General features: G+C 37.0%; 2 protein-coding genes across 2 annotated transcripts in view; one reads left to right on the top strand and one right to left on the bottom strand.

The window, feature by feature from the left end:
- The window catches only part of LOC138123661 (transitional endoplasmic reticulum ATPase TER94), a 34831-nt gene extending 23537 nt beyond the window's left edge, over positions 1 to 11294 (top strand). Inside the window, exons 6-9 of the mRNA XM_069038439.1 lie at positions 5408 to 6360; positions 10281 to 10464; positions 10520 to 10809; positions 10930 to 11294. Of these exons, the coding sequence (XP_068894540.1) occupies positions 5408 to 6360; positions 10281 to 10464; positions 10520 to 10809; positions 10930 to 11181 (1679 nt within the window). The 3' untranslated portion in view covers positions 11182 to 11294. The remainder of the gene's footprint in view (positions 1 to 5407; positions 6361 to 10280; positions 10465 to 10519; positions 10810 to 10929) is intronic.
- LOC138123664 (acidic mammalian chitinase-like) lies at positions 11285 to 12872 on the bottom strand. The gene is made up of 6 exons (XM_069038444.1): positions 12715 to 12872; positions 12512 to 12652; positions 12230 to 12462; positions 12054 to 12175; positions 11635 to 11920; positions 11285 to 11548 (listed from the first exon to the last, which is right to left on the bottom strand). The coding sequence occupies exons 1-6, from the start codon at positions 12779 to 12781 to the stop codon at positions 11309 to 11311; spliced, it is 1089 nt and encodes a 362-aa protein (XP_068894545.1). The 5' UTR covers positions 12782 to 12872; the 3' UTR covers positions 11285 to 11308.
- Between the last annotated feature and the right edge of the window lie 2210 nt (positions 12873 to 15082).

Below are 15082 nucleotides of genomic sequence, written 5' to 3'. Positions count from 1 at the left end.
TGAATAAAATTAAAGCATTTGCTCAAAGTATAAGTATAAAGTTAAAGTAAATGCTGAAAGTAGAAAATGGAAGTAAAAGAATCTACTTCGGATTGTATGAATAACCTTTTACTTCGAAGCGAATACCTCACTTGTATGAGCAAATGCTTAAGAAAATTAAATCAAATGGATCTCAATCAAATCAGTTAAAACTAGTCCAATCAATAGGTAGGTTTTACCTGACAAAAGGTACATAAAAGTTTACACTTGACAGGTATCATCTATTAGGCATACTATTAATATTGCTGCATTTGCCACCTTGGGGGGTTACCGCTCGCTCCGCCATATTGGAGAATAAGGGTGAAAAATCACTTTTTTGGGATTATTTCATTACTCGTGCGAAATAGGGACGTCTATCTAAGTTATTATACAAATATAGACCATACAATGCTCTACATTTTTTGTTCTTTATGTTTTTTTTTTGTCAGATCAAGAGTTTCGTAGTTACAGCATGTAGAAATGGTGAATTTTTATTGTTTTTGTACTTTTTACTCTTTTCTACAATAACACAGAGGTAGAGCAATAAGGCGCGTTTTTTTTTAACGAAGCATTTGCTCAAAGTACAGAGTTATTATAAATTATTGTCCCATCGCAGTTGGCGTTGGTGGCGTAGTTTAATGTACCTCAAGCTTCATAACATGAATCAGATTAATATCGCCGATATGTGACGGTAGCTGTTACCGCCGGAAATCAGTCTACTAGTTTGTCTCATGTTGCGAGGCTGCGGCACATCCAAAATTTGTGTGTTTTTCAACGTCAACTGCGAGCGAACCCAGTATAAGAGTGTGTCTAGCGGCTAAAAATAAAATACGAAGCGGAAGACTCTTCTTCCAGAAAACAGGAGAGACGAATTTGAAGATGGGAGGCAGGCAGATAATAACAATAATAACGCATTTTTCGTATCCCACCCCCACCCGGCGGCACGGCAATTTTGCCGCAGTACATACACTATTACGGATATTACTATCAAGAATAGTGCAGTGCTTATCAACATAATTACCGGCGTCTCGCCTCCGCATTTTGACTTTGTTGTGTATTATGTTCTGTGTCAATGTTAAGGAACTTCCTCACGATGTGACATGAGTATAATAATATACCTTTTTGAATTTCAACTACCAATGTGTTATCTAAATCCAGAATTTTTAAATTTTTAAAAAGAGATTGCGGTACTATTCCCGTTGCTGAAATTACAAGTGGTAAAATCGAAATTTTTTCTAAACACCAAAGATTTCTCATAGCAACGGAGAGCTCTAAATATTTATTAATTTTTGTGTTATATTGTATGAATTTGGAACAATTATTACTATTCTTGTCACAATACTTTAAAACTTTAAAATCAGTGTTTACAGGCTCGCGTCTTATTTTATAACTTTTAACATTTCTGACGCGAACAAAATCTGCCATCTTTTTAAAGATTTAACGTAAAACGGTGTCTTACTTGTGTTGATGATTCTCGTTTTGACTAGCATCACAAATTTTGGAGTAAATACTCAACAACTGAAGCATTTATGTACTTCATTTTATTCATACAATTTCCTCAAAAAATGAGCAAGAGCTTAAAGTTGAAGTAAATGCTCAAATCGTGTCCTTTTACTTTTAGCAAAAGCAAATGATAGAATTTTTATTCATGTATTTTAAGCAAATGCTCACAAAAAGTGAAGTATGAGCACATACTCAATTTTATTCATACGGCCCTTTGTCTCTTTCAAAACTGACTTCAGGTTGGCAAGTGTCGTCGTAGCAGAGCGAGTTTGTAAATGCAGGTAACAATGACGCGATTTTATTACTCCACAGCTTCGGCAACCACACCATAGATGAATAGTTTTTAAATATAATATAATTGCTTCTAGAAATATTTAAGGAGAAATTTAAAAGGCAATAACAACTGTTCAGACATTACATCGCGCGTTCAAATGAAATCCTGGGCTGGGAAGGCGTTGGAAACCGTCAATTCTTGTGCTTTTTTAAAGCGTAGATTAATTGGAGTATGTTGACAGCTAACCTAAAATTTAGAGCCAAAAATTTTACATCAAAAATAGAATAACGTAACGATTCCTATTCTCGAAGCAAATATCTAAGGGCACCCTTTGCTGAAAACAAACACGTTCAATTATGTCCCGATTAAACATAAACAAATCTCATTCGTGTCAAACGGCGGGAAATTCAAACTTTACACTGTTCTAAACGGTTTAATTTTTTCAACGCCTACTCAGCCCAGGATGTCATTTGAATGCCCGATACATTAAGGCGTAGAGTATCGATAAGCTTCGAATAGATTTATCTTTTCGATCTTGACGGAAATCGTTACAATAAGGTTAAACGACATCGTTGTAGTCAAAATGAGACATTAAACCAAAAAAGTATAACACCAAAAGAGAAATAAAGACGAATCAACAAGGACGATGTTATCGTCTTGAAGAGAACAAAAAAATTAATCTGATTAGGGGAAGAAAGGTTTTGACAACAAAAAAATGTACATTTTCCTCTACATTGGAAGCAGCTATTTTTTTATAACTAGATTTTAAATGACACTGTATATTTAAAGATCTTAATTTTTTTTAAATTGCTATTTATTTTTGATTTTGTCAGTATGCAAAGATGTGTAAAAATCCGAAAGAACTTAAATCTTGTACTTTTAACGAATTGTGTAAAGTGAAGCTTATCCATTTATTTCAGAGATTTTTTTAAATAAATAAACAATATTATATTATAACATAATTACATAAACATTTTTGTTTTATAATACAAAAATTTCCGATAATATTGCGGAATCTGGAAAGTGCCCCGAATGCTTGCAGCGTTTCCACGTTGAATGGCAAGGGAAATCCTCTCGAAAAGGAATTTCTTTGATTTTGAATCGCCTGATTCCGCGATAAGTCGGTTTCCGATGACATTAATGAAATCGATGGCTTCTTTGCACCAAGGGCCTAAGGTTTCAAATGCTAAACCTTTAAACACGTAGTTTGACGAAATGATTGAACTATATTTGCTATGTTTGCGTTTGCAAGCCATTTCAGCGGCAAAACCTGAGACTTCAGATGATTTCAATACGTAACTGTCTGCAAGTGTATCTACAACAGTAACGTCCCAAACCAAAGGTTGACTTTTAATCCACGGTACTAAAGTCATCCCATCTGGGCGTTTTCCGTCATCCCGAGACAGTCCGTTTGGTTCTAAAGTTGAATTCACATGAATTGAAGTTAAAGACCGATTGATAATGGAATTAATTTCAGTGTGTCTTGAAAATCTACCACTGCTTTTGAAACAACTTAGACCGTGGGTGCCAATTTCGTCAACTTTCGCATTGCATTTGCAAATATGAGGTGTACAAAGATTACAACCCAATCTTAAACCAATACAAACTTGGAAGGAAGTGTTATCTAAAAGAGTACCAATATTAGGAGAAGGTATTGCATGTAACCAAGATCCTGATTCTCTGCATTGCAAAGCTTTAAAACGAGCCAAGTCTCTAGGTGAATTAAAGATTAAGTCATTGGCAATTATTCCTTTGATATTAATATTATCCCAATTCTTCTGAAATTGTGGAATTGTTGGTATTTCGTTCTCATTTGCTACACCCCAGGCTGCTAAAGCTTCATCATAATGGTGAATATTAAGCTCATTATCCTTTGAGTTTAGTAATAAAGAAACAAGCTTTTTAACCCCATTAATTGAAGATAGGAAAGCAGGGAGGCAAATATCGGAAATGCGACGAATTCCCAGACCACCAAATCTAATCGGTAAAGTGGACTGACGCCATTGTAAATCAGTTAAACGTAAATTAAGTATTCTCTCTAAACAAGACTTTAAAGAAGAATCAATTGAATTAACATAATTAGAAAATTTCCAAAATGGAGTTGTTCTTAATAAAAAATTAAATTTTGGTATGAAAAGACAGTTTTTGATTAAAGTATAAGCCACGTGTCTGTTAAGGAGTTCAGCTTTGTTTAAAAGATTTTCAACTGTAATTATAGTTTTTTCGACGGTGTTTTTGAAACCTTGGTCAAAGATTGGAGAGCCTAAAAGAGATAAACTTTCTCGGTCACAGATTTTAATGCCTGGTGCAAAATTTTGAAATTCCTTTATGACTTTTAAATCTGTGTCTCCAGAACAGCTAAAGATCTCGCATTTGTTAAAGTTTAATTCAAGGCCAATTTCCTGAGATAAATTTATAACTTTCTTAAAGTCGGATAAAACTACTTCTGGGTAATCAGCTAAGGTTCCATCATCTAAATACCATATATTCATTTGAGAATCCAAAGATAAAATAATTGGTTGAATGGCAAGACTAAAAATCATGGGACCGCAGGGATCTCCTTGCTGAGCTCCAACAGAAGAAGAAATTAAATGATTACCGAAAAATAAAGTTGAAGGATTTCTATAGCATTGATAAAGATAAGGGTACAGAAGTGGGGTATGACATTGGACTTCTTTCAGAATACAATCCCGTTCGACTGAGTTAAAGGCATTTTTGAAATCTAATTTAAGAAGAACTTTGCCACGGTTTTGATCGTTATTAACAAAGGTTCGTGTGGTATGAATTACTGCTTCGCATCCTTGTTTAGTTGCAACTCCAAGTTGGTGTGGAGATAAATACGAATTTACAATATTTCGACTTTGAAAACAGGCTAGCTTTGAGGTCAATCTTCGCAAATAGTTTCCGATAGCGATCGGTCTAATTCCTCCATCTTTTTTGTTAAGGGCACATAAAGACGCGCCATACAATAAATTGCAGATTTCTGAAGGAAGTTGCCCAGATAATAAAAAATTGCACAGTTTGGTTAAAGCTCTTAGTGCCTTCTGACCTGCTTCACCCGCTGACAAAGATATGATATCTTTCAAGTATTGTGGTCTCATGCCATCTAAACCTGGTGAAGAACCGGCAGGAAATGAACTGATAGCTTCTCGAACGTTTTGCTCATTGACTATTAAACTAATGTCTCCTGGTTTGAAAGGGTCTGGGAAAAAAAGTTCGCGAGATGGTGAAGGATGTTTTTTTTTAAGTTCTTCAGCAACATCTTCGTTGAATGAAGCTAATGAGTCATCCGAGGACAATAATTTAACAGCTCCTCTTTTTTAAATAGGTTATCGTAAAAAATATCTTGGAATATGCTACAAAAACATTTTAGAGATTTTTTTTTTAATTTGTCGTATTAAGGGCCGGTTCCACCAACGAGAGTTAAATTTAACTGCAGATTAAAATATGTATGTATGCGAAAACATTGTTATAACGATAACAATAGGTAAAGTAACGAAGCATTTTAACCCACAGTTAACTTAAACTGGCGTTGGTGCAACTATCCAAAGTTAACTTACAAATGAATGGATTGGCCAATGTGTAAGATTTAATATTTGTTGTGTAATTTAGGTACGGGAAAGACCTTAATCGCGAGAGCAGTGGCCAACGAGACCGGCGCGTTCTTCTTCTTGATAAACGGCCCGGAAATCATGAGCAAACTGGCCGGCGAATCCGAGAGCAATCTGCGTAAAGCCTTCGAAGAAGCGGACAAGAACTCACCCGCCATCATCTTCATCGACGAGTTGGACGCGATCGCCCCCAAACGAGAAAAAACCCACGGCGAGGTCGAGAGACGCATCGTCTCGCAACTGCTGACCCTGATGGACGGCATGAAGAAGAGCTCCCACGTCATCGTCATGGCAGCCACGAACAGACCGAACTCCATCGACCCGGCCCTGCGTCGCTTCGGCCGCTTCGACAGAGAGATAGATATCGGCATCCCCGACGCCACCGGACGGTTGGAAGTGCTGCGCATCCACACGAAGAACATGAAGCTCGCCGACGACGTCGACTTGGAGCAGATTGCGGCAGAGACTCACGGTCACGTCGGTGCCGATCTGGCATCTCTCTGTTCGGAGGCCGCGCTCCAACAGATCCGCGAGAAGATGGACCTTATCGATCTGGACGACGATCAGGTCGACGCCGAAGTGCTGAACTCGTTGGCCGTCTCGATGGAAAATTTCCGTTACGCCATGACGAAGAGCAGCCCGAGCGCGCTCAGAGAAACCGTCGTCGAGGTGCCCAACACCACCTGGGAGGACATCGGCGGTTTGCACAACGTCAAAAAAGAACTCCAAGAGTTGGTCCAGTATCCGGTCGAGCATCCGGATAAGTTCCTCAAGTTCGGAATGCAGCCGTCTCGTGGAGTACTCTTCTATGGACCGCCAGGTTGCGGTAAGACCCTGTTGGCCAAGGCCATCGCCAACGAGTGCCAGGCCAACTTCATCTCGGTCAAAGGACCGGAGCTTCTGACGATGTGGTTCGGCGAATCGGAAGCCAATGTCAGAGACATCTTCGACAAGGTCGGTACCATTATGGATGGATAGGTAGATACGAGTAGGATTTATAACAAAACTTTGCACTCGTAACGGAAAAACTTAATAAGTAACATACATTTACTCTCATCACAGTTGTCCATAAAAAAATAATTAATCAAAATTACCTTAAATTACATAAATCGAGAAATGCTCATAACCATTATTGCATAATACCGCGTGAGCAACAATTAGAGCGCGTTCATAAATACTCTGGGTAGGTATAAAGGTTACCCGTGGGTCACCCAAACGCCGTTCACAAATTAAAATTGGGGGAATAATCACGCTACCCCAGATCGTTCACAAATGTTTAGAGTGACACAAGGAGTGTGCCGCCCATGTTACCGATGTCTAGCGGTGCGGGAGAAATTACCCATACGTCATATTTGGCGTCTGTCAAATATCTGGCGGCAGTGAAGCGGCGGCTGCGTGAAAAAAATATGTTCTAAGGTATTTTTATACTACATTTTTTAATTATGTTTTCAACAATGGGGACAACATTTTCGAAACTGGAATGGCTGACTGCAATGCATTTGAAATTATCTGTTGGTTAACCCTGGTGCAATCCGTTCAACATATCCAATTCTTAAAGGTATTCCTTGTGCAACCACACTTATATTCTCCTCTTCCCCTTCCTGTATTGAATCCGGTGATAACAAATTTACAGGGAAAAAACGTTTTTTTGCAGAACAAAATGCCCCAGAAACAATTAATTTTCTTTTTCTTTCGTCAAATTGCATTTTTAATCTGTTGATCTTCATTTAAGCAGGTGGTTAAATAAATGACAATTAAATGTGAGTTGACAATGTTGACATTTACAAAAACAAAAAACACGCGTTTACCCGATTCCGTTCATAATGCCGGAGTGACACTGCAGTCACGTGATATTCCCCACACTCTACCTTCGCCCATATTTTATGAACGCGCTCTTACTGTTTGAGTTGGCAATAAAACTGGTGACTTGTACAATGAGGGACATGGAATCCTGGGCAGTCTGTTATTGTCATTTCAAAAAGTGTCAATGTAAATGCACCTTTACCCTCATTATGATTGATATTTTCAAAAAAACTGTCAAATTAACTTAAGCTTGGTTATGAGTAGCTAAGGAATGGTTTAAAAATTTTAACAATTGAATGACACATCTGCCCAGTTTTCCGTGTCCCCAATAGTACTATTGCGGACATGGAATCTTGGACGATTTGTCATTCCATTGACATAGAAATGTAAAACTGGCTTTAGGTGCAACTCACATGCCAAAAATAAACTTTCAAATGTCAAATAGTTTCAAACGTCAATCATAATGACAATAAAGAGTGGCTTACATTGACATTTTTTGAATTGACATAAATTTGACTCCGTGTCCGCAACTGTATGTCACGTGAAGGAGGTGATTTTGGCCCGCGGCGGAATTATAAACACAAGGGCCCAGGGAAAAAATAAATGACATGATTCGTTCTCAAAAATCAAGGGTAACGTTGTTGGTTGCCAATGTTGTTCTTTTAGGCATTAGGGTGCAAAAGGCATTATTTACGCCCGCAAATTGCTGAATAAATGACTTCATTACATTACAAAAATCAAGACGTTTAAATTTGAAATTTATGTCAGCTGTCAATAATGACAATAAAACAAGTGGAAATATTACGACCTGCTGTATTATAATCGGTCTGTTCAATTCATTAAAAATGCATTATGAAAATGTTTCCGAGAAACGGGCGCTTCACTGAAAGTAATAATCAGTACGCAATATAACAAAGAAAAGAACAACACTAAACACAAAAACAACGAACAATGAGGAAAAAATTCACAAATTTAATTTCAAAGCAGCAAAAAACAAGGTGTTTTTTAACTTCAAATTTAAAATGTCATTTGAACAAGAAAAATTCTCGGTGACAAAAACTTAAGATTAATATCCCCAAAAAGCGCTTGTACACTAGCGTTCTGCGGGGATCGCTCAAACTACACTTTTGAACAGGCTGGTTAAAATACAGGTCGTGGTCGAGATCGTGGGAAATATTATTAAGAAAAAAAGTCACATTCATCACAGCGATAATAAAAGACAAAAACATTATTATCTTGTTTACTTTCGTCAATACGATTTTTGATTGAAATAAATTTTTCAGTTTGACAAGTAAATGAATAATTGCATTCATTATATTGTCTCATCGAATATAACACGTGGTATGATTAATCATTAAATTGAAGCAGGACAGCTCAATTTCACTCATAATATCATCGATAATAATCATACCACTAGTTATACAGGGTCTCTATAAATGATTGTCGGGTCCAGCCAGCCATGAAAAGTTGTCAAATTTTGAATGTGCCGCTTTGTTCGGCAATTAATGAATGTCACATTTTCAGGTTAGGTTGTTGGCTTTTAACCAGAGACAAGTTTCAACTGTGCTTTCCTCTTGCTAACATTAATGTATTCATTATTTAATATCAACACCCACAGGGGAACAATTATTGCCCCCATCGTACCGCCACACACTGTACAGGAATTGGTATGAGAACAAATCCAAACAGATAAATATTGAGAACACCTTGTCCTCGTATACCACAATACAATACTTGATACTGCCTTTTTGTCTGCTTTAGTGCTTTCACATTTCTTGTTTTATGCTAGTGGTAAATACGACCTAGACTGAATTGTCGAATATGGTATTGACTCCCATTTTTTCTTCCAATATAAATAACAGTGTTTTTCATAACAAGTAAGTCTTACTGGTTTTTCAATAAAATCAAATGTATTCAACAACATAATTTACAATACTAGAAAACGATAACAAATAGGTATTTTTTTATAAAATAGATTGAGAATGTCCCCCATTAACTTCTAAACACTTGACAATTGTTCATTTATTTTCAAAAATATTTTGCAGCTTTTCTTAGTTAAGGGTATAGCAACACTGCTATCCACAGTTCCACACACCAATTTTCAAAACATGTAAAGGAGTCTCTACAAATTGGTGTGGATTCTCAGCACTCCAAATTATGAAATTGAGGTGATTTTCAAACTGAACACAACTTTGATAATCTGCAGGTTGGAGTTCTTGTACAACACTAATTTTATAAAGATGCAGTTGTAGCCTATTTTTAATGATTTTGTGACAAGTGCATGGTGGTACACCAGATTGTTGAGATAAACAGGCTATTGATATCTGTAGTCTTTTCCACCATTTCTTTCAAATCCTTGAGTATTTCATCAGATACTGGTGCTCGTCCTAATGATTTACCCCTGCTAATTGTTCTGATTGTTAAAAATCTGTTCACAATGTTGTTCAGATATTTTGATGGAATTCATTTTTACAAACAGATAATTCCCCATTATTAAACCTTCCATTTCGAAAGTAAAAAACAACAATGAACGTGTTCTGTTCAACAGAATAAACCATTGTAAAGAAAATAAAGCTAAAATAAAACATAAAACATTAAAGCATAACCTCACAAATTTTGCCAGTGTATTTACCTCTAAAAGCGGACGTACTTGCAATTTTTATTGAAAAATACTGATTTTTGGTGTATATTAACTGTGATTAACTGCGATAAAACGAATATAAGGAACCAAAACTCGACTGACAAGCGCAAACGAAACGTCAGTCACTAATGTCAGAAATGACCGTGAAAACGAACTAGAATTTGGCATCGGTTTCAAAAAAGCGGAACAGTAAAATATTTTTCCAAGGCTGGCTTGACCAGACAATCATTTATAGAGACCCTGTATTATAGCCGAAAATGAAACTATAGTTTTTCAACGACATCCGTACTGTCAATATAACAGTATGTTGGCATCACTTGCTGTTGTTTCAGTTTAGTAATTTTGAATTTATTAAAAATATTTCAAATAACATTGTTTATTGCATTGCATGTAAAGAGAAAAAGTGATCGTTTGATTAATGATTTTTTAGGCCAGATCAGCGGCCCCTTGCGTCTTGTTCTTCGACGAACTGGACTCGATTGCCAAATCTCGAGGAGGCAACGTAGGCGACGCAGGTGGCGCTGCCGACAGAGTTATTAATCAAATTTTAACAGAGATGGACGGTATGGGCGCGAAGAAGAACGTGTTCATCATCGGCGCCACAAACAGACCGGGTTAGATCATTCTTTGATCGAATAACGACAGTTTATTGACCGTTGACATTTGCAGACATCATCGATCCAGCCATTTTGAGACCTGGACGTTTAGATCAATTGATTTATATTCCACTACCAGACGAGAAATCTCGAGAAGCAATATTCAAAGCGAATCTTCGCAAATCTCCAGTAGCGAAAGACGTGGATCTTTGCTACATAGCCAAGGTTACTCACGGATTCTCGGGTGCTGATTTGACCGAGATCTGTCAGCGGGCGTGCAAATTAGCCATTCGTCAGAGCATCGAAAGCGAAATCAGAAGGGAGCGCGAGAGGGCCACGAACCCCAACAGTGCTGCTATGGACGTGAGTAGAAACGATCAGAACGAGAAGCTTTGTGTGCGTGTGGTTAATGTGTGTGCTTTGTGAGAGGTAGCACCTCATCGTTGTACTTCAACGATTATGATTTTTGCGACAATTTTTCAGTTGGACGAGGACGATCCGGTGCCGGAAATTACCCGGGCTCACTTCGAGGAGGCGATGCGATTCGCCCGGAGGTCGGTGTCAGACAACGACATCAGAAAATACGAAATGTTCGCACAGACATTACAACAGTCGCGCGGTTTCGGTACTAACTTCCGTTTCCCATCCGGAACCGGCGGGCCCACCGCTCCGGGAGGGACAGGGGGTGACCAAGGCAATTTCCAAGACGATCCTGAAGACGATTTATACAGTTAAATGTTCAGGCTCAATGTGCACCGTCTTTTTTATTTGTATTTGTCATAATTATTTGAATTCAAACAATATTATGTGAGATAGTTTTGAATTATAATAAAAAAGATTCTGTAATAGCGAAGTGATTTATTTACAAGTTCTTTTTAATTTCTTGTAACAGGGCGTGTTTGGTGCCGCAAGAGCCGCTCTTGTCATCTTGGTCGACGGCCCACATCATCACTCCGCCGAATTTTTGCTTTTTGGCGTACTTGACCTTCTCTTTGATGGAGCGAGGATTGTCGAAGCCGATCCAAGTGGTGCCCTTGTACTTGTAGGGGACTTTCTGCTGGGAGTCCCACACCTCCTTCCATCCATCCTTCAATTTGCAAATCTAAAACAGGAATTAAGAACTGTTACGCACGATCTAAATTGAATATGTTATACTCGTGACGTCAACAAAAAAGAAAAAAGTAGGACCTGGCTGTATGCAAGCTGCCCGTTATCTCCACTTATGGGATCTCCCAAGTTGTGGTTTTTGGAATTTTTCAGTTTGTAAGAGTGGCCGTAGAAAGCCAACCCCAGGATAAGCTTGCTGGTGGGGGCGCCTTTATTTTTCCAGTTTTTCATAGCTGCAGCGGAGTTGGCGTTATCTTTTTCCCACTTGCTGTCCTTCGATGAAGCATACAAAGGGGCGTTTTGGCCAGTTTTGCCTTCGGAGGCACCGTGGAAGTCATACGTCATGACGTTGATGAAATCAACTTGTCTAAAAAAATTAATTTGTAAAAACATTTTTTGGTGGACTTCTTTACTTTAGGATTAAAATGGTCACTATTCTTTTCGCAATGTAAATTTTTTTACGAGAATTTTAAATCCAAAAATTATTTTTTGAGACTTACTGTGCAATTTTGGACACGTCGTAGGAGTCACTCTCTGGACCTGACCCCACTGCTACAGTCAACAAGTACCCCTTAGCTTTCAGTTTCTTGCGAAGAACTTTCAACATATCTACGAAATTTTTCTGAAAAACTCACCAATTAATCTTTCAATTTTTTTTAACCTTTATTTGCATTACCTTATCAGCAGATTTTCCTCCTCGTTTGGCCGGATACTCCCAGTCTATGTCGATACCGTCAAACTTGTATTTTTTCAAGAACTCGATGGCACTCGACGCCATTTTCGCTTTTTTGGTAGAACTACCCGCCACCGATGAAAATGTGGAAGACCCCTCGGACCAGCCTCCCACGCTGAACAACAACTTGAGCTTGGAATGCTTCTTCTTCACTGCGCTGAGCTTCTTGATAACATCTGAAAGCTCGGATATAGACGCTGAACCAAGAATCGGAAAGGAACTTACTGTCGTCGCCGTCGAGACGGAGACTTCCGTCGCTTTTGATGCCCAAAAATGCGTAATTGACGTGAGTGCAGATGTTGGCGTCGATGTCGCTAGGAGCGAAAGACGATGATGACCAGCTCTGATAATAGCAGATCACTTTGTCTGAAAAAATTTAAATAACAATTTTTGTTAAATAATGATAAAAATAATGAAAAGATTTTTACCTGTCGCTGCCGAAGCATACTGAAAGGTGAGGTAGCCTACGCTAAGTATAAATATTAATTTAAACATTGTAACAATTGTAATTGGCAATCTTGGTGGCAGATTACGACTGAACGATTCTCACTTAAACTCCCTATTTATTGAGATTTTTTATCGCCAACTTCCCGCTAGTGCTGTAAACAATCAGAGCAATTAAGCGACGAACACGATGATCTCTATTAAGGTTATTTAAATAATTTTACACTAGTAAATAAAGTTTCCCGGTTAATCATCAATAAAATTTTGTTGCGTCGTGTTTGTCAACTCCAATTAATTTTGCTGTGTTCGAGTAAACATTTTATTAATGGTTTGTTTAGAACTTTTCGCAAATTTTGAATGTTTAGTAGTGTTTTTATGACATAATCCGAATCTTATTGAAGGTGGATTATCACGTTCTTACAAGAATCTGGTTCATGATGTGACGACTCAAATATTGCCAAATTCTTATTTTTAGGTTTGGAGTATTGAACTAAAACAAAGAAAACAAGATTATAATTTTGTTTCCAGTAACTAAACAGTCTGGCAAACATCTAGAACTTTTAATGTATTTTATTAAAATTATTTTTATATTGATTTCCCTTGGTACCTATTCAACGTGGAAACGCTGCAAGCATTCGGGGCACTTTTCCAGATTCCGCATTATTATCGGAAATTTTTGTATCGTAAACCAAAAATGTTATGTACTTAAGTTGATTAATTATAATTATTAATTATATTTTTATATTATTTAAAGTGATTTTAAAATTCCATTACAAATTCAGCGAATAAAGGGCATAAATTTAAATATAAATTACCTATGTTTCTTAAGTTTCAATTATAGTTTTAACTTTATATGTAGGTACAATCGCGGCCATCCAAAAGTGAACGATAGCTTGTGAAAATTTCCGTATTTTTCGTTAGATTAAATCAGGCTGTATTCATTGGCGTTCGTGCAGCAGGCGTTACTATTTTAATAATAAAAAGTTGTAATAATAAAAATGAGACTGAGAAGTAATTAATACATTATTAAAGTGAAAGTAAACTTTAGTAAAGAAACCTTTCCAACACCTATTCGCATTGGCCTCTCAAGCCTGTTTTCTTGCCAACCCCTCTTTATATTGAAGATGCAAGTCTTACTGCAATGTAATTCTCTCGCCACAGCAGCCAACGACCAATTTTCTTCTAGCTTTGCAATAGCCCTAGCTGTCTGCATCGGAGAGAGATGTGGCATTTAAAAAAAATAGTTTCAATAAATTTTTTATCGCTAGTGTCAAACTTTGACATTTTAGGACGCCTATGATTTAAAGTAAATATCAAACTATAAAAAAAAATCGTTCACTTTTGGATGGCAGCGATAGTACCTATAACCTAGTAATAACTATGATGTTAAAAAAAATTCTACTAGAGTTTGGAAAACTAACATATTTGAATACTAATTTGAGTTAGGATAAGTGATATATTTTCTATCAAGTGTGGAAATAATATGTATTTCAACACTAAAAAAAATATCCAAATTTAATTTATTTTTCCAAACATATTTTCCACCATATTTTAGATTTGCTAGAAGTGAAGTCCACTTTCTACTCTTAAAGAAGACTTTTTCTTTCCAGTTCTATTTATTTATCCTTCTAGTAAACATTTCTTAGGAGTTATCGTCAAACTTTTTCAGTATTATTATCTTACTTCTTCAGGTACTTAGGTACCTCTTAGTTTTACAGTCTTTGTAAGAAAAACTAGTTCCTCATTCATGACAGTAGGTATTTACTTCAATAGAAGGAATATTTCTACTAGTGACAAACGTACCAACATCTTTCTGCAGAGAAGGACATTTTAAGAAATCTTCATCAGTGAAACGCATTTCTATTAAAAGTTTTAAATTTGTTGATACTATAACTACTTTTTGTAGGCCTTCTAAGAGTTTGAATCGAAAACTGTCAAATCTAGGCTTTACATATTGGTGGGAAATAGACAATGGTATTGACACCACAATACTCATTTCTTTGCAAATATCTCTTTTAGTAAAGAGGAGCTGGTACAATTGTCTACTTGAAGGAGAAGCATTTATAGAAGATGCCTTCATAAGTGCACTCAACCTTGATCACAGTGTAAGTGGGCTACCATCTGTTTTTTTTTTCATCAGAAGATCGGACTGCCATAAAGAGGTTCCCTTTCTTGCTGACTATTTTTCTAATTTGCTTTATGGTCTTCTAAAATAAAATTCCTCCTAGGTTCCTGTATGGTAGTAATATCAAGCTCATTTCTATTGAAAGTCCTCCATAAAGAGGATGTTAAAAAATGCTAAATGTTTACTTCCTGCTGGTTGAAATCTTGACTGTTCTTGTCATTCTTGTG

The sequence above is a fragment of the Tenebrio molitor genome, chromosome 2 (genome assembly GCF_963966145.1).
Source record: "Tenebrio molitor chromosome 2, icTenMoli1.1, whole genome shotgun sequence".
Lineage (NCBI taxonomy): Eukaryota > Metazoa > Arthropoda > Insecta > Coleoptera > Tenebrionidae > Tenebrio > Tenebrio molitor.
Note: the sequence above shows the minus strand (reverse complement) of the source record. Positions and strands in the feature narration are given on the sequence as shown.

What these genes read in the sequence shown, in the direction of transcription:
- LOC138123664 (XM_069038444.1), bottom strand. Translation starts at nt 12,781, where the DNA reads ATGTTTAAATTAATATTTATACTTAGCGTAGGCTACCTCACCTTTCAG. An exon ending in CCGTCTCGACGGCGACGACA is followed by an intron (nt 12,463 to 12,511) that starts GTAAGTTCCTTT and finishes CCGAGCTTTCAG; the next exon opens with ATGTTATCAAGAAGCTCAGC. An exon ending in GACGTGTCCAAAATTGCACA is followed by an intron (nt 11,921 to 12,053) that starts GTAAGTCTCAAA and finishes TAATTTTTTTAG; the next exon opens with ACAAGTTGATTTCATCAACG.